At 49.5% G+C, this 24,694-nt stretch overlaps 1 protein-coding gene across 13 annotated transcripts in view; it reads left to right on the plus strand.

Moving 5' to 3' along the window:
* RUSC2 (RUN and SH3 domain containing 2) overlaps positions 1-24,694 on the plus strand; it is a 52,878-nt gene that overhangs the window by 23,149 nt on the left and 5,035 nt on the right. For 4 of the 13 annotated variants that reach the window (XM_038169791.2, XM_038169790.2, XM_038169798.2 and 1 more), the window contains 7 exons: positions 14,212-16,290; positions 17,755-18,522; positions 19,014-19,214; positions 20,031-20,174; positions 21,222-21,298; positions 23,294-23,468; positions 24,210-24,315. In XM_038169791.2, the coding sequence (XP_038025719.1) occupies positions 14,319-16,290; positions 17,755-18,522; positions 19,014-19,214; positions 20,031-20,174; positions 21,222-21,298; positions 23,294-23,468; positions 24,210-24,315 (3,443 nt within the window). In that variant the 5' untranslated portion in view covers positions 14,212-14,318. Of the gene's footprint in view, positions 1-3,731; positions 3,877-8,874; positions 9,013-13,627; positions 13,797-13,823; positions 13,978-14,211; positions 16,291-17,754; positions 18,523-19,013; positions 19,215-20,030; positions 20,175-21,221; positions 21,299-23,293; positions 23,469-24,209; positions 24,316-24,694 lie in introns of those variants that run through there. The other 9 variants (XM_038169794.2, XM_038169793.2, XM_072030892.1 and 6 more) reach the window with 7 other exon arrangements.

A 24,694-nucleotide genomic window follows, 5' to 3' on the forward strand; every position in this document is an offset into this window, starting at 1 on the left:
AGCTGGCTGAAATGATCCGCAGCAGGGAGATAAAATCGCTGCTGTGTGTCTTCTTCACTGCCTTGATGCGAAATGGAGGGATGAAGTACAGTTGGTTCCTGGGGTCCAAGGGCCTGGACCTGCATTGCACAAAGTGCAGGTGCCTAGGAGAGTATGCAGTGGACTCAGAAGCAGCTGCCCATGGCTCCACTGCTGCCTGTCAGGGTGCCTGAGGCTCTGGTAGCAAGCAAGGAAAAATTTCTCTGACCCAGAGATGTTAATTTTCTTGCAGTCTGATGCTCCTGGTGAGGCAAGGTCTCACTCTGGTGTTATTCCTGATAGCCAGACAGTAACCTGCCTTTAGCAACCCCATGTTGTGTTTTGTCCCATTTTTCATTTATTTCCCAGTCTCATTATTCTTTGCCAATGTTTTCTGAAAGCCTTATGTAGTAGTAAGGGCAGGCTGATAGATCTAACATGGGTCACTTCCCTTCCTCTTTCAGAATAGGTACATGCCTTACCTTTGTTATTTGCCAGCCACCTGGCTTCAGCTCCTTTCTCTCTTTCTTTTTCCTCATGGGTGTTTTTATCGAAAGCTCTGTTGTTAGCTGTGATCATGCAATGATTTTTTCATTGTTCTGGGATCAAAAATATCTTGTCCTTTCTGATTGGAGCGTATTAATCTCATTGGATTTGTTTCCACTTCAAATGCTCATTTCCTTCTCTGCACCCTCTTTTCCCTGTATTGTCTAACCTGTCACTGACGCAGCTTCCATGTTCTTCTTCATGCCAAAACAGTATCAAAGATGAAGTCTCTGCTTGACTGTAATAGCCTTCTCGGTGTGGTTATTCACTCAGTTTGGTCAGGAGCCCTGTTATTCTAATTTCCTCACCTTGCTTGGTGATTCCAGATGTTTTTTTTACTTAGGATGTACATTCAAAGTCTTTTCTGCAGTAATTCCCTGAGCTCTTTGTTCTTGTTGGCTTTATAACTGTTTTGCCTGGTATTCCAAAGATCTGCTCTTTAAAAACTAAAAAGGTTTTATCACAGAGCTGCTTGCTTTTTACTCTTCTGTTTCATGTAAACTGGATCAGCTTGAGATACTCAGTCCAAATCTAGATATAGATTTCTATATCATAGACTTTGGGCAATAACTCATCCCAATAGCCAAGGTCCTGATGCACCTGAGTACTGAATAAACACACATACAAAAAAAAAAAAAAAAAAAAAAAAAACACAAAGAAAAAGTGAGAGAGGCGGAGATCTCTGTGTGTGGGTAAGACACTGAGGATCTGAGATGGAGATGCCTCCCTGTCAGCTGTGGAATCACATTTAAATGAGAAAACAATGTCCCCGTATTTGTGGTAGTTATTAAAATGCCATTGGAGGTGGGAAAGTTCATTTATCTGCTACCTTTGCTGCTTTGCGCAATGAATCCTGATGTGGATAAAGTGCTTCTGGTGGTCTGGTCTGTAGGTCCAAAAGAGCCAGAAGGCTACCCGGTCCCAGAGCTACGCAAAAGGCTTCAGGGTAAGGCTTGGAGGAGCTGAGGGAGCTTGGCTGGCAGGGGGTGAAATCCATAGCAATGATCAATGACAGCTGTGTTGGTAACCAGCCTTAGCAGGGATTTGTTGTGTTATCTGCTGAGCAGGCTCCCTGCGTGCCGCAGCATTCATCTGGAAGTTGGTTAGTCTCCAAAGAGAAAGTAATGGGCTGTCAAAATGGCTCTGGTCCCTGATTCTGCTCCAGTTTTCTCTCTTGACAAAAATTATTTTAGCATTCATTTTCTGAAATAAGTGGGTCAAAGCAGGGACACACCTGTTAAGATGAGAGCAAGAGCAGGCTTGTCCACGAACTCTTCCTCTCCCCACCACAGTTGTGTTGTAACCTCAGGAATATGCAGATAATGTTTTTTTCTCCATCCATCAGACACATGCAAATATTTCTCACTGGGCAAGGCTGCTGGTGGTTTGGTGGCAGTGGCATTCGTGCTGTGGGCAGTTTTGTTCACAATGCATTCACATCAAGAAACTGCAGTGTGGAGGTCAGGGCTCAGTGCTCCGGGTGCCAAGCAGAGCGGTGTAAGAAAGAGCCTTTGTTCCCAAAAACTCTTGAAATTGATAAACAGACCAATAGGTAGAGCTGCCAGGTGGGGGGAGCTTGAAGAAACACAGAGATGAAGATTATGAGTTCAGGTGGTCATCTAGATAGGGAAAAAGGAAAAAGAAAAAAAAAAAAAAAAAGGATTGCAGTTGTTAATTCTTGCAAATGAGCTGCCCTGAGCTGCAATGTGGATAGGAGACCCAGACTAGTGTGCTGTGTTCTTGGGAAGGGGTGGGACACATGGACAAGGGATGGGTACAGGACTGGGAAAGTCTACCTTCATGCTGGTTCCCAGATGCGCAAGAGACTCACCTGTGCATCTGTGGCTCTCTTTGCTCAGGAACATTCCTGCATAACTGTGCAAGGAAAGAAAAAAGCATGCTCTTTCAGGAGTTTTATTCTGTGGGGGGTGAGAACTCAAGTTATCTATGTGGTGTTTGAGCTGATGAGTTAACCATGATGTAGTCAATTCTGGGAAAACCTTGTGCTCCTGAGTGTTGGCTAACACAGACTTGATTTGATCTTCACTCAGCTCCTTCTGGCCCCAAGGGAATGGGCTCTTCAGGTGCTGCTCTTGAAGGGAACAAGGAGTCCATGCTCCCTACATCGTTAGGCTAATCTCACTGGTTTGTTTTAATTCCAGAGCCACGGCTGATGATGGGTGAACTGGCACCAACTGCAATTACTTCTGGAGAAGTGTGACCTAAATGCTTTCAGTGGGCAGGTTTTTCTCCACTCTGCCCTGCACACATTGGTGCAGGAGCAACCACATGCCTGCTTAGCCTCCTTTTACCTGGTACTTCCAATTCATGTAAATTGTTTATTGAGGCACCTTATTTTGGTCCCCCTCTGGGGCTCCCATGGCAAAGAGCAGGACACAAGCATTGTGCTTCTTGCCACCTGTGTTCTCTGTAGCTCAGATAGCATAGCTGTCCTCACAGATGTCCTTCTCAGCAGGGAAAATGACCCATCTGGACCATTGTGCTAGGGAAATTTGTTATTCTTTGTAGTGAGGCTATTTACAGTGCCTGCTTGCACTGCATTTTTTCTCCCTGGTAGACCAACCTGCAGACCTTTCCCAGTAACTCAGCTGATAAAGTCATAAGCCCACGTATAGGATCATTCCTTATGATCCACAGCAGGAGCGACACATCTGCCCTGAGGTCTGGCTTGCTGTGGCTGCCCTCTCCATCACTGCTTGTTAGCACATGAACAATTGCAGCCACTTTTCAGGGGTTTCCTGCCTGAATGTGGCTTATCATGAGCAGTGATTGTAGCTTGACCCTTCAGAAGAACAGCAAATGTGCTTCAGCAGGCATCTGCACTGAGTCATTTTCTGTCGCCAACAAAATGTTCTCCCTAGCCCACATTCAGTGGCATCTTACTTAATCTACTGCTAAGAGTTATCCTCCAGCTGCAGGTCATAGTCCTTGTGATGGCCATGGAGGGGAGCATCTTCCTTACTCAGATGTCTTGCCTCAGCTCCATGTCATATGCCTCATTTTCATTTCTGCAGACACTTGCTATTTATAATTATTGGATGTATAAAGCACTCTGAAGGTGGTGACTACTCCTCGTGTCTGTAAGCCTGACAGCCTTCTTGTTCCCACTTGCTTTCATTCTGTTTCCTCTTTTCCATGCCTTTCAGGGGGGACTTGGGAGAGGAAAAGTGAGGCTGCAGTGAGCGCAGAGAGACCTCAGACATTCCCAGAGGTCTCTATCCCTGAGGACAGTAGGACTAGCCAGTTCATGGCACGATAACAGGGGAGGAGAGGAGGAACTGTCAGAAACAGGTATGTCCCAGCACTGACAAACAGTGGGCATGAAGGTGGTTATCACACAAAGGTAGCAACACTCTCATCTCAGGTCATTCAGCATACTTTCAACCATATCTTGCTGAGACACCAATAGCAGTCATTGATCCCTTGGGCTATCTATTCTCTGTGCTTCTGCTGGTGACTGCACAAGCTTTAAAGATCCCAGAAAAAATCTCTGTAAGATCTCTGTAACTGACCCCTCTCAGGTTTTGTGCTGCTGACATGGTTTGGTTTTGCAGGGTGTAGAAATACTTTTAACTGAAGCGACTTGTTTGTATTTGTCCGGGAGGTGCAGGGGGGTGATTCCTCTCTTTACCAAAGGATGTTCCACAGGCAGTATTTTGGTCTCCTATCTTGTTGCCTGCTTTCCCCTTGGCACAAATTGAGGTTAAAAAAGAAAAACCACAAAAACCTCTTGGCCTGCTGATAAAAGCAAAAGGAGAATCTTCTTTCATGGAGGCAGGCCACCAGACCTTGCTGATTAAATAAGCAAATTTCACCAGACAAAATTTCTTTCAGTCCAGACCTTAATCAGATGTTGAGGATGCTGTTATCTCTTGAGAGCCCACAAAGAGAATCTGCATGAAGACAGGTAAAACTCCCCACACATAAACCCCAAGTATTTGTGGAAGTTGAGGGTGCAAAACCCCCAAAAAACAAGCTCCAGAGGCAGTGAAGACAAACTCCTTTCCTCAGAAAATGTATATTTGTGAAAAAATCCCTTGGTTTCTTCTGTGCTAGTCTTTTTGTAAGCCTGGAGTTTTTGAGCTTGATGCTGACTTCAGTAAATGGTAGAAGAGTTTAACAAGGATAGCCACAACAGTGTACTTTGCCAGATTCCAAATTATCTGGCTTTGAACTACCAAATGCCATGCTTTTGATGTCATGCTGGCCATAAGGAACTTTACTAATGAACATCTATATTTAAATGTTAAGGTACATAAGAAAAGGAATGGAAAATTATCATACAGAGTCCTTTAATGTTGATACATAAAGCAGAGGGCATCCCACCACTGATTGGGAAAGTGTGTGCAATTAATTAGTCATCCCAGCTCAGAAGGATGACTACAGACTTGGTGGGAACTGAGAAACTGCCCAGGAATCTGAACAAAGACCTGGAAAACTTTCATAACTGGAGAGACTGAAGAAACTGGAATTATTTGTGTGAAATGGAAAACTGTAGGATGCATAATATGAAATAATGAATGGTCTAGAGAAAGAAGATAGTGATTGATGTGCTGCCCAGCTTGTAACGTCAAAGTATTCCAGAGAATTAAGGAGGATTATTTGAAACTAATAATAGGAATAATTTTCACATACTGTGATTAATTAGTCCATGAATCTTGCTGTTAAACTCAAAGCCCAGCAATATTCCCAAACGGCTTGGCATTTGTGTGAATAACAAAGACTACCCAGCGTATTTATAGCACATGTTCAGAACAGAAGTCGCAGAGTTTTGAAACCTCCTGGTTGAGCTGAGCCCTATCTCAGTGTAAGGGCTTAGGAGGGACAAATTCTTCCTCACCACATGATGTAGATACGTGATGTGGTCTTCTTTGAGACTTCTGGTGCAGAGAAGATACAACAGCTTCAGGAAAGAAGATTTCCAAATGTGAGCATGCCCTATAATGAAAGGTCTGGAAGCCTACTGTCTTGAGGGGTCTCCTCTACCCTCTTGAACACGCTTGAAGTGATTTAAAGCAGAGTGATCTTCCCTCTGGTGCATCCCCAGGAACGCTGACCTGCTCATCCAGTACAGAGCCAAGGATCATCTCAGTTTGCTCTCCCTTCTTCTCTACTACTATAGGTCTGTGCATCCTCTGCAGCCCGGCAAGACTTTCCTTAGCAGAAGACCTTGGTTAATCCAGGGTTATCAGATTTAGTTAGTTAGACCCTTAATGCTCTGTTGAGCCCAGTCATTCCGAGCCTAATTAGCACATGAGCTGTCTTCTGGAGCATTATCCTAAAATAAATGTCTCACTCAGGGCAGCTGATCACTGTCCCAGCCGGAGCTTTACAAGCCAAGTTTGTTTTGAGGTGCCAGCCCCTGCTGAGGGATAAGTTTCTCCTCTCAGAAGAAAAGTATTTGTAATCATTAGTAGAGCCTGGTCTGCTTCATAAGTATTTTATTAAGGTTCTGGCTTGCCTTTTGTTAGCTCTGTTGCATGGAAAATATTCTGTTATGTAAATTAATGCTGCAGTTTCATCCAGATCCTCTGAGCTCTGCCTCGCCACCGTGCAAACACATACACAAGTGGAGAGAGACGGGTGTTGGGATCTTGTATGTGAGCAGGATGAAAAGCTTGGGGCTGCTCAGAGGGGTGGCAAACGCAGCAGGAAATATGATGCTCTCGTTCTCCTAACACAAGGACAAGTAATGAAGGTAAATGTTGGTAAATTCAAAAGGACTGACTGACAGCTACCACTGTGGCATGTAATTACCTATAGAGCTCAATGATTCAGGATGTTGCAGGGTCCAAAGGTTCAGAAAAAAAAAAATAGAAAAAAAACCCTGAACACTATCAGGGATATCAAGAATGTGTAGCATTATGATTGTAAGGGCACGTAGCTGTTTATGGAAGGATTATGAAACCCGCTTCTAGATATAAAGTGTTCTCAAGTGGAGGCTGCCCATGTCTGAAGGGGGAAAATGGAACAGCCAGTTGCTCGTTTGCCCCCTTTGGGGTTATAACACCTCATGCTGAGCCTCTGAACTCCACTGCCAAAGGCGAGGGACCAGGCAGTACTGGCCATCTGATTCAGTCCACAGACTTCTGTGCTCCCATGCTGAAATTAAAAATTCCCCGAGGCTGTTGATCCATGAAGGCTAAATATGTTCATCTGTCCGATGCTTCTTTTTCCTCCTTCTGTTTCTGAGCTAGTGGCAACAGTTGCCCTAGATTTTTTAGTTCTTGGAAAAAACCAGCATTCTTGGTAGACTTGTTTTGGGCAGGGAGGTCACATCAAGACCTGCTGTGTAGGGCAAAGAGCAGTTTCTAATCTTGCACGGTCTCAATATGTGCTGGGAGCTGGGAAGGGTTAAGGTTTTCTGCAGTCTGGGCAGGACTCAGCTGTTGGACATAGCTGCTGTTTGAAAAACCATTTAGATTTGCAGTGAGGAGGAACATCTAATAAAACCAGCCTGCTGCTGGGATGTTTTTCTGTTTGTGTTTGCTTTTGGAGCTTCTGATCCGGTTGCACACGGTATGTCCTAAATTTGTTGTACAATTGCATAATTTAAAAATAATAAAGCTCTGCAAATGCAGGTATCCTGGATAGCTGGCAGAACTGATGCCCATCACGGCGAGGTAATGCCATGCCTGCATTGCTTCTATTCACATGGCTGCTGTAACAAACCATCATACCACCACTGTGTTCAAGTCTGAAAATTATCCTGTAAGGGCTTTTTGACATCTCTAGCTGTTTTATTTTTGGTGGGTTGTGGGGCAATACTTTAGTTGTTTCAAAAACTTGTTCCCCATGGGTTTTTTCTTCAATTTCCACTGAATACCCTATCCACGTTTGCTGCCCATTCTGCTTTTGCTGTGTTGCAACATCTGTAACATAATGTCATACATCTAGGTTGTACACCTAAAATCTGCTGTCTCAGAAATGGTTGCTTTTCACTTGACACTGAGTGATTTGAATATACGTGGAGCTCTGGGCTAAACAGTAAGCATAATTTCACAGCCTCTCTAACTGAGCTGTCTTACGACTGAGCACCTTATTTCTTGCATTTTCATCCTTGGTCGCTGATATTTTTGCCTTGCAGTAAGGGTTCAGGCTTGCTTTGCAGCTGTGATTCCTGCCAGGCATGGTCTTGACAGAAAAGCAGTGCTGTCTCAGCCTGGATATACAGCAAGTAATAATGAAGTCACGCAGCCATGGAGTGGCTTGTGAGTATTTTTGTGCTGACCTGTGCTGCGGTAAGATCTTATTCCCTGTGAAGACAGGCCTTCTTTGTCACTTCTAGGGCTTAGCTCATCTCTTCCCCCCAAGTCACGAAGGTGATAGGGGGTCTAGAGATCCTTCTTGAGATGGAGCTGTCCTCATTTGCTTTCTTTGTGCAGACAAAACTTCTGAAATTATCCTCCCATAACCCTTGGGTAAGCAGGACAGCTCCTTTGTCACAGGCTGAGCAAAGCCGAGCTGTCTGAAGCCATCTTCCAGGAAATGTTAGGAAAGTCCTGAGGGCCCAGTGGGAGAGTTTTGTGACCTATTAATTCTAGGGATGCTTCACATTCCCAGCAACCCCTGAAATCGCCAATGCTGAGAACATTCCCACCCATATGAAGCATTTCTGCCCTCTCTGCCTCTCGCTGTGACCTCGGGAGCCTTCACCCCTGCAGCACACACCTGAGCAAGGACGGCTGCTTGCTCCCAGTTGCATGTGGCCATATAACAGAGGTGTTGGGAACAGCCTTGCCATCTTGTGTGCCTCCAGGCACAAGTCAGGGAACCAGCTTTGATCCATGAAGCCACAGATGTGGTCCTCAGTTGATCATGTCTGTACAAAGAGCATATTCATGAAGTAGCCAGCTGATAGTCACAGCCCTGCTTCGTGGCTAAGCCCTGGAGAAACTGCAGCCACGGAGGGGTTCAGCCTGACATTGGAGCTACTGAGTCTGCCCAGTAATTTCATTTGCTTATTGGATATTTTTTTATTTTCAGCATGGGTTCTTGAGGGCTTTGGGAATCATGTAGCAGCCAGGCGCCAGAACCCAGCTGGATCCATGGTTCAGGAAGGAATTGTGTAATTTCTGTTCTTACAAAATCTTAGATATGCTTTCAGAGTGCTCAGGCTGAAAGATGCTATGGAAATGCAGCCCCTCCTCCTGCTGCTGCCACTACAGCGTCTGCGATAAGAAAGGATTTACTGTGCTTGGAGTTTAATTCAGCAGCAATTTCAGTGAGATATTAACATCAGAGTCTCTTTCTCCTCTGCAGATTTGCATATGGTAATTAGGAGCATATGTGGTGGGGGCTGGGGCAGAGGATGGCCGGAGGAGAAGGAGGAGGAGGAGGAGGAGCAGATTCCAACCCAGATCACCGGGGCCATGTCCCTGAGTCACGGCCTGCAAGTGGCTCCTGCTGAGTGCCACATGGCAGCTGGTGAGTCACGGAGCAAAGGAGCACAGACACGGGAGAAACAGGTTCAGTCACTGTCCAGTGGTGGCTGGCATGGAGCTGCTCCCTGAGCTACTGTTAACGCCTTCTGTAACTCAAAGCGCCCCAAAGAGCTGGGACTTCTTTTCCTCTGACTAGGAGGCGGTACCTGCTCATCCTAGTTGTGTCATTGTTAGGCACGCACGCACTACCTATTATTACTTTCATCTTGCTCGCCCTGTCATCTCTGCTGGCAAGCTTCTCTTCCCTGACCCGAGCAGCTCCTTGCTGTCACGTGCACAAGGCTGTGATTGACCATCACATGCTGCCGTTTCCATTTTGAATGCATCATAATCCTATATAGCTCTGGGATGTAATGATACATTAATAATGGACTTAGTCAGCCTGTCCTGGAAACCTCTGCAAAAATCTCGGGCCCAGGCAGCACCTTGCTGTGGAAAAGAAAGTGGTCTTTTCAGGAACTTGCTCAAGACCACAAGAGGAACCAGCCTGACTTGAGGCAGAAATTTAAGAAGTATCTAGTCCTTCAATCTTGTGGCAGTGCCCTGGAAACACTGGGTGCTGGAGTATTCACCCTGGAACTAAGCAGACCACCCTCACTCTGCTCCCTGTTCCCTGAGGGAGGGAAGGGCAGCAGGAGGCTTAGGGTGAGTCGAACAACTGCTATTTCCTCTTGCACCTTTTCTTTCATTAAACATGCTGGATGATTTATTAAATCATTTAATGAAGGCATGAATTTGGCAGAATAGTATTAAGTGGCAATAAATGAGCAGATGTCCAAACAAATACCACTGGCTAGTCCCACCCTACTACAGCTTACGGGCTTCCCAAGTCCTCAAATCCATTCTCTTTTTACTCACTTGGATAGCTCAGTTCTGTCCCCAGGCCGTTCACCCTGTGCCCCTTGCTCCATCTTCATCACGCTGTTCCCTGAATGCTCTCCAGCTGGCTGGAATTTTCCTATTGAGTTGTTTTGTTTTGTTTTAACCATTCAGTGCTTTCTGGCAGCTTTTGGGTTGACAAAGCTGGGGCAGGGATGAGCTGCATTACTGGGATCTTGGAAACTGGTGGCAGAACCAGTGCGCAGCTGCCCCAAGCCCTGAGAACCCCCACACTGCCTGTCCTGTGGGGTGGCTGGAGGGTGACTTTTGGTTTGACCACTTCTCCCAGCCCTTTTGCCAAGAGGTAAACCTACAGGCAGTGAACTGGAGCCCTCTTTCCTCATGGAGTAATGAGATGTCTGTATTGTGCCCGTGGCTGCAAGCTCACACGAGGTGCTGCTCTTTGCAGCATTTCTACTCGTGCTTGTTTTGTAGATCTGTATGGCTTCTTCAGCTGCGTTAGTGCAAATGTTCTGCAGGAGTCAGGGATTCACATGGAATGATGCCGAAATAACAAGCAGCTCCAATACAAAAGGATTTTTGCCAGCTCATCTATGGAACTAAATGCCCAGCTTTTAACCCCGTTTTTCCATCTTTCACTCTTGAGTCACTTGCTCAATCTGGGTTCATGTGAGGAAGATGACGATGACTGAAACCATAGCCATTCAGAAAAAGGCAGCAAGAACCATCACAGGTAAAAATGTTTATACTGGGCATTTGATTTCACAGATGAAGGGGCTGAGATTTGTAAAAACAGTGATCTGTTCAGAAAAGCCAGCCTCCAAAAACTCCAGCAGCTCCTCCAACTGACAGACCTGATCATCTTGCTCCTGCTTCTCCTTCCTCCATTCTCTAGGCACAGTCTTTTTGCATTTAAATCACATCTATTTCTTAAATCTCTACATGCCTCTCTTGCTATTGCTTTATATCTTGTGAGAAAAGCTGGGTCACTGTCTTCTGGACCCAGCCACGCTCTGCATGCAGTGGCCAGCATCGAGCAGAGCAGGCTCTCAAGCAATCAGTGATGGAACCCTGAAAGTGTGCCCAGAGTGGTAACAGATAGCAGGATAAGCCTGGGGGGTCTGTGACCACCACATTTTGACATTTGTGATCAAAATGGGTGTTGTGCTGGTGCATCTAGAGTCACGGTGCTCCTTGCTTGCCTCCCAGCCTTGTGCTACTCTGACACACTTTTCCATTTTCCATTGCGGGGTGATGCTGTGTTTGCTGTTGTTTGTTTAGGACTGAGAAAGCTCCAGCACTATGTGGGTTTGTGCTATTGTGAGTGATAAATAAGAAGAACTAACCTATTTGGCTAAAAGTGTCTGGATACAGACTGCCCATCCCTACTTCTGGAAGTCTCTCCTTGCAAAGGGGTGTGATGGCTTTACAGAGAGCTGATCAAAGCCAGCAGAATCTGAAATTACTCTTCTTGCTGGATTTTACACCCTAGTGTAGATCTCAACCTACCATACCCTAAACAGAAGAGGGAGGATCCTTCTGCAGTCTTCCAGAACGAGGGAGGAAGAGCCAAGAGATGGTACGGTCAGGGAGAATGGGTTTGGAAATGAGCAATCCCTGAGCTGGCAGATCCACTGCCTAACCTCCCTGCATCCCCAGGACAAGAGGATGTGCAAACAAAACCCATGCATATCCCTAGGGCAGCTGTTAGAAGAATGGCTCCCAGCAGGAGCTGGCAGCATGCCCCCTTTGATATTGGACCTCAGAGCCTCGTGCTGGGAGCAGGGTGTAGGTGCAGGCAGAGATGCTGCAGCATCTGTGACCGTGAATCACAGCTGCCACCGACACCAAACAGCCGGGCAGCGCTGCAGAGGGACAGCTGGGAGTGCGCGAGCTCCCTTGACATTTCGCTGTGAAATGTCAAAGTGTGCCTCTGCAATCCCTGTCCTCCCACAGCAGCATCTGCACCGAGGTGAAGCGCGTGCTGCTGGCAGGGCTGGCCAGCAGATGGGTGAGGGTGAGAAGCAGCAGAGGCCCCGTGCTTCCGCAGTGAGGTGTTTAGATGTCACGGTCTGGAGCCTCAAAATGATGCTTTTCATGCTGTTGCATTCTGGCAACACTCAAAATACAGCAGAGCCTTACGGAGAGATGTCATCTAAGTGTTAAACCCAGCTACAGGGGTCGTAGTGAGGGAAGGGGAGGTCTGAATGAGCAAGGAGGCACCAGGAGACCAGGGCTGGCTTTTTCCCACAGTGCTGGGGGAGGCACAGGATAAATAGGGGTGCTACAAGTACCATCAACAGTGCACAAGGATCAAAATGGGACAGGAACACTGCCCAAGCTGTTGGACACCACTTTCAGTGTGTGTGTGGCAGGCACAGAGCCAGGAGCTGCTGTGGCTGATGGTGGTTCTTGAACAATGTGGTCGTGGGGACTGAGAAGGGACTTGCGCCTTTCAGCCACTGCAGGGCTGTGGGAAAGGAGCCAGAGGACTGGCTGAAAGGGCAGGGAAGGGTGTTGTAAGCATGAAGAGACTATAGGTGGGGGGAATTTAGGGCCTTATGACAACCCACTGCATGTGGTCCAGCTGACCTCTCTACTTCAGAACCTAATCCTGGCTGAAACATCACAGCCAAAGCAGGTATGAGGGGGTGTGTGCCCCTCACGTGGGTCTCTGGTAGAGTCTAGCCTGATCCACAAGGCTTGTCAGCTCACTAACACTAGCGTTAGCATTAGCTTTTACATCATTGGGTTTTTACTGTAAACACCAGGTCTGTTTCCATCTTTCTATTTTTTTTTTCTGCCAACACTTCCTGTCTCGGTAAGAATCTGTACTGTGCGTGGGAGGAAAGTACTTCTTTTGATCAGCTTTATTTTAGCATTTTTTAATTGCTATTCTTATGCCGTGAAGCTGGAAGAACTGAAGCTGCTGATCTTCTTCCTGTAAAGCTGTCTCATTGCTTACACTGTCGCTCTGACTTCACTTATCCTACATTTCTCAATTTCTTTTCTGGGCTCCCATGTGCCTTTGAGGCTCTGGTCCAAATCCATTATCAACCCATAGTCACACACACTGGGTTGATGTAGATAAAGATTTAGAAACCATAAAAGTCACTTTTTTAGAGTCTGAAGGTCCCTGGTGGCAGCAGACCCAGGGTCCTGGTGTCCAGAGATCACAGTATGTGGTGACAGGGTGCTGTGAGCACTGGGGATGCCTGGATGGGATGTGGATTGCTGACCAACAGTGTTTGGGCTGGGGATTTCAGAGCTAGGGACTGCTATATGAGAGCCTTAATTCCCCTCAGCATCACCTTGGGTCAACGTGTTTTTTTTTCTTTTTTCTGGTTTCTCCACCTCCTTGGTGTCCTAGCTGTTCCCCCAACTCCTCTGCATTGGTTCCTCTGAAATGCAGGAGGGAATGCAAAAGGGCTGTTGCAGCAGGACAGTAAATACAGTGCAGTGAAATGCAGTAAATAATCAGATAAGCAGGTAAGTGTCACACACAGAGTGGCAGAGCAGTAGGGGACTGCGAACCAAGCACCCAGGACCATAAGAGGAACCATCCTGAGGTGAGGCTTAGCCTCCAGCAAAAGGTTTGCAGAAGGCAGCGTGCTGCATGGCACCTATTTAACCACCAGCAGCTGCTCCCCATTGCCTCTCTGATGGCAATGATTCCATCTACTCCTTTTCACATGAGAGGCCCTTGTGTGCTTAAGTAGTTGAATAGTTTTGCTCCTCCCTGGGCACCATTAAAGGAGTTCAGGAGCTCATGGGGCCTCCTGGATTTTGGAGAAGGATGGTTGTTGCTGCTTTCCTGTTCCAGTCTGTTCCTGCTTTCCAGTTTGTGCCTGGACCTCTGTCTCTGTAGTGCTGCAGTGCAGTGAAGGGTCTTGTTTGTATGGGAAAGCTGAGGATACCTAAAAGCAGGTAAAGATATTGAATCCCATGAGAGAAGACGGGTTGCCCTCATCAGAGCACAGCTCCTCATTTCAGACCCTGTGCTCTGCCTGCTTTCCTGTGAGTCTGCAATGCCATCAGCAGCGAGGTTTTCATTTGACACAATGCCTGTGATGTCCTTTGACCACTTGAGTGAAATCAGTTACCCCAGGTAAGTCTGAGAGAGGTCATCTGGAAGCACAAGCATTGTTTCTGGAGTCCAGAGAGAAAGCAACATGTTTGTCTTCCACCGTAATGCTTTCCCTGAAGAAAGATTGCTCAGGTGGTTGTGCTGACAAGGACTGCTCTGGTTAGGTCATGAAGTCTTCAGTCAAACCAAGGATGCTTTAAATACTCACTGCCTTTCCTAAGAAGTGACTTTCTTTGTGTTTTTGTCTCTTTCTAGGTATCTGAATTCCCCCATGAGAAGTGTCCTCCCAGCCTCTCATGCGCAGCCCTACCTGCCCATGGGTAGCACCAACTTAACTGATGTCCTGAAGAGCATTCCTCACCATGGATAGTCCACCAAAGCTGACTGGCGAGACGCTGATTGTCCATCACATTCCCCTGGTGCATTGCCAGGTCCCAGACAGACAGTGCTGCTCCGTGAACAAAAGGACCAACCCCTTCTGTCAGCCAGATCTCAACGTTACACGGACCTCTGCCCTTCCAGAGAGAGACCTCTCACAGACCGACTCCTTGGTGTACAGCAGCTTTCTCCAGACCTCCGAGAGCTCAGCAGAGGCCTCAGACAACAAAGAAGGCAAAGCGAGGGACTTGATTGTTGCTAGTGCCAGCAAGCGACACAACCCTTTCTTACTGAACGAGGGAGAAGACCTCAGCATCTTTGGGGATGACTTGGGTCAGAAATCTTTCCACCTTCACAACTCCCTTGCGGCTGGCAAACCTCCCTTTCACCTGCACGAGCTAGCCTTGCCTCCTTTCCACCTCCACGACTCCAACCAAATTGTGAAATCCTGGAACATGGCCAGCCGGTCCGGTGTGGTAGATGGGCAGGAGGACAAAATCAGCAGCGACGACATCCAGAAGAGGAACAACGCCAACCGGTGCCACCAGGCCACCGAGCGCATGGAGCTGGATGAATGCAGCTGCCATCGCGGCAGCTCCTCCAGCTTCTCCTTTGATGGTGGCGACCAGGAGTGGAACCAAAACACGGGTGAACCACTGAGGAATCAGGATGCCCTGCACAGCCGGACGTGCAGCTGCTCCAGCTCCGAGCTCCACCGCTGTCGCTGCTACAGCTCGTCAAGTCAGTCTGAAGTGATTGACCAGCAGATGGGCTACATCAGCGACTCTTCCTGCAACAGCTCCGATGGGGTGCTGGTGAACTTCAGCGCTCTCTACAACAAAATGAACGGCCATTCTCGATCTAACCTGAATTCAGCCAACCTGTCCTGCGACTCTTCCTTCTGCAGCCACTCAGACACGGGAGCTTTCTACCTGGATCTGCATTCATCGCCCACAGAATCCAAGATGTCGTGCGAGTCGCATCACCCGGAGAGTTCAGGGAAGGCGTGTGAGTGTCACCACTCCTCCTCACCTGTCCTGGATGCTAACTGCAACTCCTACCACCTCCACTGTGAGCCTTGCACTTCAGAGAGCTCAGACCTCACTGCCTGCTTCCAGAGCCAAGCGCGGCTCGTTGTGGCTACTCAGAATTATTATAAGCTAGTCACGTGTGACTTGTCTTCCCAGTCATCTCCCAGCCCGGCAGGATCTTCCATAACTAGCTGCTCGGAAGACCACACCAAAGGCAGCCCAGCCCAGCCCACTGAATACTATCTTTTTAGAAGGCCTGACCTGAGGCAAGAAGAAAGCAACGTGGAGTGCAGTGAAGAGGAGACAAAGGGAGAAGCCACACAGAACATGATTGAGGGCCAGGTCTATGTGAACGTGTCGCCACCTAACCTCAACACGAGCCGGCAGCGCTCCCGGAGCTATGATCAGAACCTGGACAGGAGCCCTAGCAGCAGGCTGGGCTCTCTGGAGCGCATGGTGAGCTGCCCGGTCAAGCTGAGTGAAAGCCCAGCGATACCCATCCAGAGCTCCCCCCCGAAGCGAGTGACATCTTTCGCCGAGCTTGCTAAGGGCAGGAAAAAGAACGGCACCTCCCCGCCGCTCCGGTCCAGTGGCGATTCCTCTTTGGAGTTCTCCCCGATCCCCGAGACGCAGCGGGATTGCCCGACCTTCCTTGAAGAGAGAGCTCGCCGCAGCCAGAGTCTTCCACCCATGCCCTTCGTCCACGGCCTGAATCGGAGCTGCGAGGGCTTCTGTTTGAATCACCCTTTTGGGGACAGACAGGCTTTGTGCTCCACCAAAGACTCGGGCTCCACTGAGACCGTCCCCAGTGGGCATGGGGCAGGTGAGCAAGCCTCTCTCTCCCTGCTGACGGAGGCAGATGCCAGCTTCTCAGGTAGCTCTGCCAGTGGCCACGGACAAAGAGATGTTAGAGCCCGAGCAGATGGTAAGGAGCCAAACTAGGCAGAGTGGAGAAGTAACCAGAAAAGCTTTTTGGGGACTAGAGGGGAGCAGCAGAGGAATGTGCATGGCAATGAGAGACCAGAGCCTGCACAGTTTCCTGGTCTGCTGGTCTCAATAAGCACAGCAGGCTTTGTCAGCCCTGCTGTGCTTATTGCAGACCCAGATCAGTGCAAGTGTCTTGTCCTCCTATTTCTTCAGAAAACCGAGGATTTGTGCAAACCTCCTGTATCATGTAAGGGAGGATAAGCACTCAGGGTCTGTGCAGCCTGGAGGATTGTCTCATTCTGACTCCCTTTCAGGGCACAGTACTCCTTCAGCCCATGACCTGCCCTTAGCTCCCAAGACAGATTTACAGATGCTCCATAGAGCCATGTTCCCAGCAGACAAAGGGAAGGGAACCACTGGTTGGTTTTTAGACTCTCTGTTTTGGATCCATATGGGGCAGAGGCAAGGAGGCAAGTGGCATAGCCAACAGTCCCGGCTCGATGCCGGGCTCATGGAGACTTGTCTCTGCCAGCACTTACAGTATGAGCCCTACAGAGATCAGAGGAGCTATGTGTTTGCTGTAGTGTCCTGGCCAGTTCTTTCACAACACACAGGCCTGCAGCAGAGGTTCCTCTGGAGGAGCACATGGCCATTACCAGGGTAATTGCCCCAGCTGCCTCTATGAGAAAGCCTGTAGAACCTGAATTGCTTTCCACACTGACATTGGCATTACATGTCTCCAACCGAGAGCAACATGCAAGTCTAAAGGGTCTGATAAGGGACCAGAGGGAAAGCAACCTCTCCTAAAGGCAAGCTAAAGGGAAAGAAGGCTGGCATACCCCATGGGGAGTAGGTAACATTGGGGGTCTGCTTGTGAGAGGTCCTACAGGCCCTCAGCATCCTTGCCCCAGGATTTGCTGTGGGCTGGAGGAGTGGCAGGGATGTAAGCCAGGACCTGCCCGCCCGTGCAGTGTGGGTGGTGATCAAGGAACCTGGTCAGGCGTGTTGTGCACTGTGCACACAGTGGGTCACCTTTTATCTGTGTCCTTGGGACGTGGCCCCATCAGGAGCAGCAGGCATGCATGCATAGGAGATCAGCCTGGTACACACCCTTAGGAGTTCCTTGTCCCTTGCTTGGGCAGAGTAATGTTTTTCCAGGGTTGGAAGCTTCTAACTCTGCTGTGGGCCTGATTTCACTGAGAACACTTGGGGCTGGTACAGGGAGAGGGAGGAAGGGAGCTGTGTGCTTAGGGGGGAACAGGTACAGCAGTTACATGTCCTTACCCTGCCAGCTCATGTAACTGGTTCAGACTTGAACCACTCTGCTTTTGTCACTGGTATCTAGCTCATTCTCCTCCTCCCACAGCTGAGAGCATGTTCCCTTTTGCCCGTGACCCACCGAGCTCACGATGATTGTCCCTTTGCCCATCCTCACGTGCTGTCCCCCTTTCTCTCCCCAAAGGTGGCGGCGCAGACAGCAAGCCCGTGGTGCGCTACAGCAAGGACCAGCGCCCCACGACTCTGCCCATCCAGCCCTTCGTTTTCCAGCACCACTTCAGCAAGCCGCCCAAGGCCCGTGCTCTGCACAGCCACTTTGCCTCCAGCCTCTCTCAACTCTACAGCTTGTCCAGCAACCGGGCTGCCAGCCAGCAGATCTCCTCCAGCTCCCAGGCCTTGGCGGAGCAGGCAGCGGGGAGCCAAGCCCACAGTGCGCTGCTGACCCAGCGCTCAGCGGATGGAGCTGCCTCCCTCAACGATGGCTGCATGAAGAAGCCAGCCCCGGAGACAACCCGGCCGTCCCCCCTGGGCAGTTACTCTCCCGTGCGATGCAACGTGCCTTTCTTTCAGAGCGTGGACTCCTCTTCCTCACCCACCGCGGAGAGAGCTGGAGAGAGCCAGCCGCCCAGGAGCAGGTCCTGCCCCATCTCTGCCAACCTGCTCCCTACCAGGTCTTCCCCTGCTGTCAGTGCCACGCAACCCTCCCAAGCCACCAAAGCTGATGCCCTGAGGCAAAAGGAGAACCCCAGGCTGGTTCCCAAGAAGGAGGCACCGCTGGAGCCAAGCCCACATCTCTCCGAGTACCGACTCCACAGTGGGTCCCTCCTGCCCCTTTCCCTGGGCGGTGTGCCCCTGAGCCGAGCTGGAGCCCATGCAGATCCCCACTGGAGGAGTGGCAGTGAGACCAGCAGCTCTGGTCCCCTGAGCAGCATGGGAATGCGGCCCCTCAATGGTAAGTACCCATCCACCAGGATGTGCTGGTGGGGAAACATCTCCAGCTCCCTGGCTGTGGCTGCCCTCTGTAGCACCTCCCTTCCCACAGCAACAACCTGAGCCAAAACTGCATCTGGGTGCTGCAGGGTCCTGCAGCCCTTGTGATCACTGCCTGCAAAGCTGTGCACTAAGAGCATGTCCCTCCAGTCCTGAGTGCCTCCTGTGAGAGGGATGCTGATCCTACAGCTCCCCATGCTGGGTGCTGGCACCCTGAACCCACTCCCTCTGTGCCTGCAGCCACCAGCCCACTGGGCTCCTGCCCTGCCGTGCCAGGCTGTGGCCTCCACCTCCCCCTGTTGTATATGTGCTAACGTCCTGAAATGCTGCTGGACTGCAACTAACTTGCTCTCTCTCTCTCTCTCTCAATCTGTTCTTTCTCCTTCTCTCCTCGTTTGTCCTCCTGTCCACTCGCGTCCTCTCATCGGGTGCACGCTGCCCGTGGCGTTGCAGCAAACCACCTCTCCCCTCAAGCGCTGAAGTGGCGAGAGTACAGGCGGAGGAACCCCCTGGGCCTGGACCGCGTTTCGGGGCTGCCCGGCTTAGCCAGCAGCCTAGACAGGAGGCAGCAGGAGCCCCGGCTGAACCGGGGGAACCCCATCTTTGAGTTCCCCGGCGCCCTCAACGCCAACAATTTCCACTGCAAGCTGAACGGTGCGCACCGCCCTTCTGCTGGGGGGTCTGGGGGTGGCCTGGGGGCTCAGGTACAATGTCCCAGCTTTTCCTGGCCTCGTCACTGCCCTGCCAGCTCTGAGCAGGAGGATTGAGGCATCTGCCCACAGTGGGGCTGAGGGGTGCAAGAGGAAGGTGAAAATTGCCTTACTGGCTGGTACAAGGTGTGGAGCCTCCCTTCTTCCCCGTGAGCTGAGAACTGTCAGGCCTGGCTCTGGGCTGGGTTGAAAGGCCAGCTGAAACCTCAGCAAGTGCTCCAAGCCTGTGTCCAGCTTGTAGTTCATGTCTTACACGGGGGTTGTGCCCCTTGGAGATCTCATGTCTGTGTCCCAGTGGCTGCCCATCTGCCCCAGCATCTCGCACATGCTGGATGTTGGGCTGTAGCTCAGGACTCCTGCAGAAGTCTCCCCATGGAAATAGAGCTCGTCCCAGGGGGCAGGCAGAAGGCATGTTGCTTGTTGCCTGTCGATGCCTGTAAGAGACAAGTAGGGATTCTCAGTCTGCTCTTCTTCTGACCCACAGTGAGTTTTTCTTTAGCACCAGCCCATGCAGGTGAACCTCCCACAGCACCTTCCAGTGCCCGCAGGTCCCCAGCCGAGCTGGAGCTGGATGTTGGGTGAACTGTGGGGTTGAACATGTTGCAGAACATCACTGGGAAAGTAGGAAGCCTATAGCCTTGCTGTCCCAGTCTTGGACAGGGAGATGGGAAGACTCCTGCTGTTGCAGCCTGCTTCTGGGAAAAATGATGTGGGAGAGGCTCTGGGGCTGACCCTTCTCTCTCCTGTCTTGGCCCTGCAGGACAGTCCATGAGACAGCTCCAGCTTACCTACACTGACTTCTTCCCTGACTACTTCTCACTAGCTGAGAAGCCCCCAGCTGAATTCTGCCTCTCCCCAGATGGCAACACGGAGTCCATCTCTATCGACTTGCTGCAGAAGAAGGGTGAGTCCGTGTGTCCCTTGTGGCAGTTGGGGAGAATGTGGCATAGCACAGCATAAGGCAAGCGGTGCTTCTCTCTCTCACCTCATCTCTGTAGACATAATGGTTTCCTTGCCTGCTCTTCTCTGCTGTAGCATCGTAATTAGATGTCCCTCCTGGACTGCCAGCTGTTTCCATTACATGTTCGTGTGTTCTCTGTACCTCACCACATACTACAAAGTATACATGAGCTGTTTGTCCCAGGAATTAACGATTAGAAAGGGCCTTAAGTGCACAAGAATGTGTGGAGAGAGCAGGCAGGCAGGGGAGCATGGCCCTAAGGCAAAGCATGCAGCCACCCCATCCCAGTGTAAAGGGTAGACCTCTGAATCTGTGTGGAGCTGCAGGTGTTGGCCTGAGTGTGTGATTTAGTTAAAAAGTCTGTTGGGTCTTATATGCTGAAGTCTTTATATCAAAGGGTGAGAGAAAGTGATAGGACCCATACTAGATGCAGACTTGGGGATGGGATTGTGGCAGCTGCCTCTGTGTCATGTCGGAGGCAAGTGATGTGCAGAAAGGTCCCCGTGCCCTTACCAGTTATGTGATGGTGATTCCTAGAGGGCCTTCCCCCCTGTTCCACGTGTGTTCTTGCATTGTGCTGGAGCAGATGTCAGATTACCCACCACTGGATTGTTAGCCCCTGCCAAATACATGGTTCCTGCCCTGTCATTGCCTCAGACCCCATTTCTGCTCCAACAGGGGATGGTGCAGTGGAGGTGATGTTCTGTGTCCCTTGGGAATATTTGACAAGATGTCTTATCAGCCACTTATGTTTTCAGCCACTTCTAGAGCTTGTCTTACTGCCAGGCTGATGTGTGAGTGCTGGAACCAGCAGGGATAGTTTTGCTGAGGAGTTAGGACAGACTTTACATGCAGAGATAATCATGTCCCCAGAGAGACTACATGTGCCGGCACAGCCTGTAAATACCCCTGCCTGATTTCTTCATGAAGCATTTGGTCTGGGTTTGTCCTAGAAGACCCTCGGGCACCTCTGATTCTCTTTCCCTCTAGGTCTGGTGAAGGCAATCAACACTGCTGTCGACCTGATTGTGGCTCACTTTGGAACCAGCAGGGATCCAGGGGTGAAGGTAAGTCTTGCTTTCAGTATGGCTGCTCAACATCATCAGTGATGTAGAGAGGATGGAGAAATACTGCCTCTCCGTTATTTTCCACTTCAAAAACTAAGAGGCATCAAGTGATGCTAGTAGTACCAAGAACAAAACAAAGAAACCTGATGTTATCTCATGCAGCAGACAGTAAACGTGTTCTTGCTGCATGATATTGGGGATGCCAAAAGATTACGTGGGTTTAATTGGAAAAATATGGGGAAGGAAATTCACTGATGTCTACTACACACAAAGGAATCATGTCCACCTTAGGTAGTCCTATCTGTAGGCTGGGACAGCATTATTAAATGGAAGTATTATATATTTTTGCTCCGGTTTGACTGTTTCTTATGTACTTGCATGATATACTCTACCTGGTAGAGAATACCAGGCCAGGTGGACCTCTGGTCAGATGTGGCACAATGGCTCTTTTTTCTCATACAGTGGGGAGTTATGTCTCCTTTCTCCATCTGTCTCCAGATTGTGTTCTGGCACTGGTGGCAGGGCACAGTGCAGTGCTTTGATGTATGACAGGACTCCATAATGATTAAAAAAAAAAAAAAAAAGGGTTACTCATTGTTCATCTGGGGCAGGTGGTCTCTCCCTGTGGCCCATACCACATACCCGCTGGTTTCAGAGTGCATCTTGATGGCCCATGGCTGTCTTTGGCTTGTGCTCCCCTTGTTGCTTATTTCTGGACTAACACAAGCAGATCAAGCTTGCTTGTTTGACCCAGATGGTGTTGTCAGTCCTGTGATGCTCAGCATGTTTGTGGTGCCTCCTATCAAACCAGAACAGTATCCTTCAGCTGCAGGGACTCTGTGGCAGCAATGTAACACTGTTTGAAGATGACAATTTCCCCTGGAGTGCCATCCCCAAGGAGAAACTTGACTAGGACAGTTTCCAAGCCAATTCAGTCTTATCTCACAGCCCAGGGTAATTTTCCCCTAATTACAATTGTTGCTGAGGCAGAGATTGTTGTGCAGCGTAACATGAGCTGTTTGGATTTCCACAGCTTTTTGAAAACTTCACTGTGAATTTCCTATGTCTGCTGTCTTGGTTTGGGGAATAATTGCAACATTTGCCCATTACTTTACTTGCCAGACAGTGCTATGGTTTTGATCCGGGGTTTCTTTGTGTCAGAGTGCCAAGGGCTGAGCATTCACCTGTCAAAAGGCAGCACCCGTGCATGATGCTCCCACGCCTGATGGATCTGGCAGGATTATTCCTGACCCAGAAGTTCAGTCTGAGTTCAGGACTTTGTGGACCCATGCCAACTGGCTAGTGTAATTCCAGCTCAGCTGGTAAAATCTGTGCCCCGAATACAGCTGCCTTGGACCACCAACATGATGTGTACGGCCCGAGGCTGACCCCTTTGGATTGACCCTTGGCATCTCAAGGACTGCATGCTGCAGGATGTGTCCCTCCCTGCTGATGCTGGGCTCTTACATGCCTCCTCACTTCAGCATGGGCTCTGCCCAGCCATTTTCCCCTCATCCTGGTTATTTATAGTAATCCCTAGGAATTATAGCTCAGCTCGTCACTGAGTTAAGTGCTCCTTAACCTCTCTGTGCTGGAAGTTCCTAGGTCACTTTCTGCTTCCTGCTTCCAAATAGAAGCAGAAAAAGTCCCATCTCTTTTCTTCCTCCAGCAAGACAGTCTTGGTATACCTGTGAGGAGAACTGGGTATCCCTCATAACTGGAATATCCTCTTCTCAAACTGGGACATTCTCTTCACATGCTGTTGCCTTATCTCAGCCTGGGTCAGACCTTTCAGGGAGCAACCCAGAATTATTTTATGAAGCAACAGGGGTGAGGAGGAAGAACCTGCCTATTCCAGGAACTGCTGAGCTTCATCATAGCCTGGGTATTGCCAGCTACGTGACTGTAGTAGGCAAGTGGGCTTGAGATGTTTGCATGTGTTTGTACCATGTAGAGCAATTACCAACCCCCTCCCTGTTGCCTCTTCTCCCTTAGGCCAAACTTGGGAACAGCTCTGTGAGCCCCAACGTGGGACATCTCATCCTGAAATACCTGTGCCCAGCTGTCCGGGACATCCTGAGTGATGGGCTCAAGGCCTACGTCCTAGACATGATCATTGGCCAGAGGAGAAACATCCCCTGGAGTGTGGTGGAGGCATCCACCCAATTAGGTATGGAGGATGTGCTCTGTGGTACTGCTGTGCTGTAGCTGGGAGGTGCTGGGGAAGGTCCAAATTTTCTTATAACAAGCCCTAGCAATGGAAAAAAGCCCAGACAAAAAAAAAAAAAAAAAAAAAAAAAACACTCTTCTCCTGCCACCCTGAGTTTCTGGGTTGTTTCTAAACCTTCATCTTTAGCCTTGTCACCTGCACCCTCTGCTAGTACCAGTCTGCACCCCAGATCGTGGCAGTGGCTACCATCTGGCAGAACTCCTTTCTGAGGTTACAGATGGCAGGCCCACACTGATTTCTGCATCACAAAGAGCTTACAGCCAGGGCTGGGAAGCCTTCTAGCCTGTTTGTGGCACATCTCCAGCTCTGGAGTTCTCTCTGTGATTACAGACACCTCAAATTATAACCAACAAATGCAATGTTATTTTTGACTGGTGATTCTGAGACAAGGGCCATGATTGTCTCTGGACTGTGGGAAGCAGGTCCCTGGGGCACCTTCATGCATTGAAACTCACCCAAAGTTTTGGAATGACAGCCTGAGAAGGACTGCAACCCATCTCCTCTGTGGAGTCTCACTGTTGGAGTGGAGTGAACTCGTCTTGGTGACTGGTGGAGAGTCTTGTAGGCATGGTAGCTGGGCACATTGTAGGCATGGGAACTCAGACACCTTCTGGCTATGCCTGAAGGCTGTTTTGGCTTTGCTGACCACAACTAACCCCAGCATTTCACTTCTCTCGACAGGCCCCTCTACCAAGCTGCTGCACAGCCTCTATAGCAAGATCAGCCAGTACACGGAGCTCACCAACCACAACATGAGGTTCAACGCATTCATCTTCGGCCTCCTCAAGTAAGCAGGCTCCCTGGGCTGACTGCATGCCATTGTCCAGGGCTGGCAGAAAGTGCTGTTCCTTGACTGCAAGCAGGCACTGTTGCCAATGAAAAGATTTAAGAAACCTAGGAAGCAGCTTCTCAGTTGTAGGTGAGGGAAGGAAGAAGCTGAGAGCCTCAGTGAACACCAGAGGGAACAAAACCTGCCCCTACTAGGCCAGGACTGAGAAGGGCTGGCCCACTGAAGAACTTTGTCATCTTATTCTGGCCCCAAAATGCTAGGTGGGGAGAGTCTGTCTGTCAGGATTCATATAGGGATTGACATAACATATGCATATATTACTCCTGAAAATCCCTGTGACACTGCTTCCTAGAGCTGCAGTGAATCCCAGCACATG

This window comes from Anas platyrhynchos, chromosome Z (assembly GCF_047663525.1).
Source record: "Anas platyrhynchos isolate ZD024472 breed Pekin duck chromosome Z, IASCAAS_PekinDuck_T2T, whole genome shotgun sequence".
NCBI classification, from domain to species: Eukaryota; Metazoa; Chordata; class Aves; order Anseriformes; family Anatidae; genus Anas; species Anas platyrhynchos.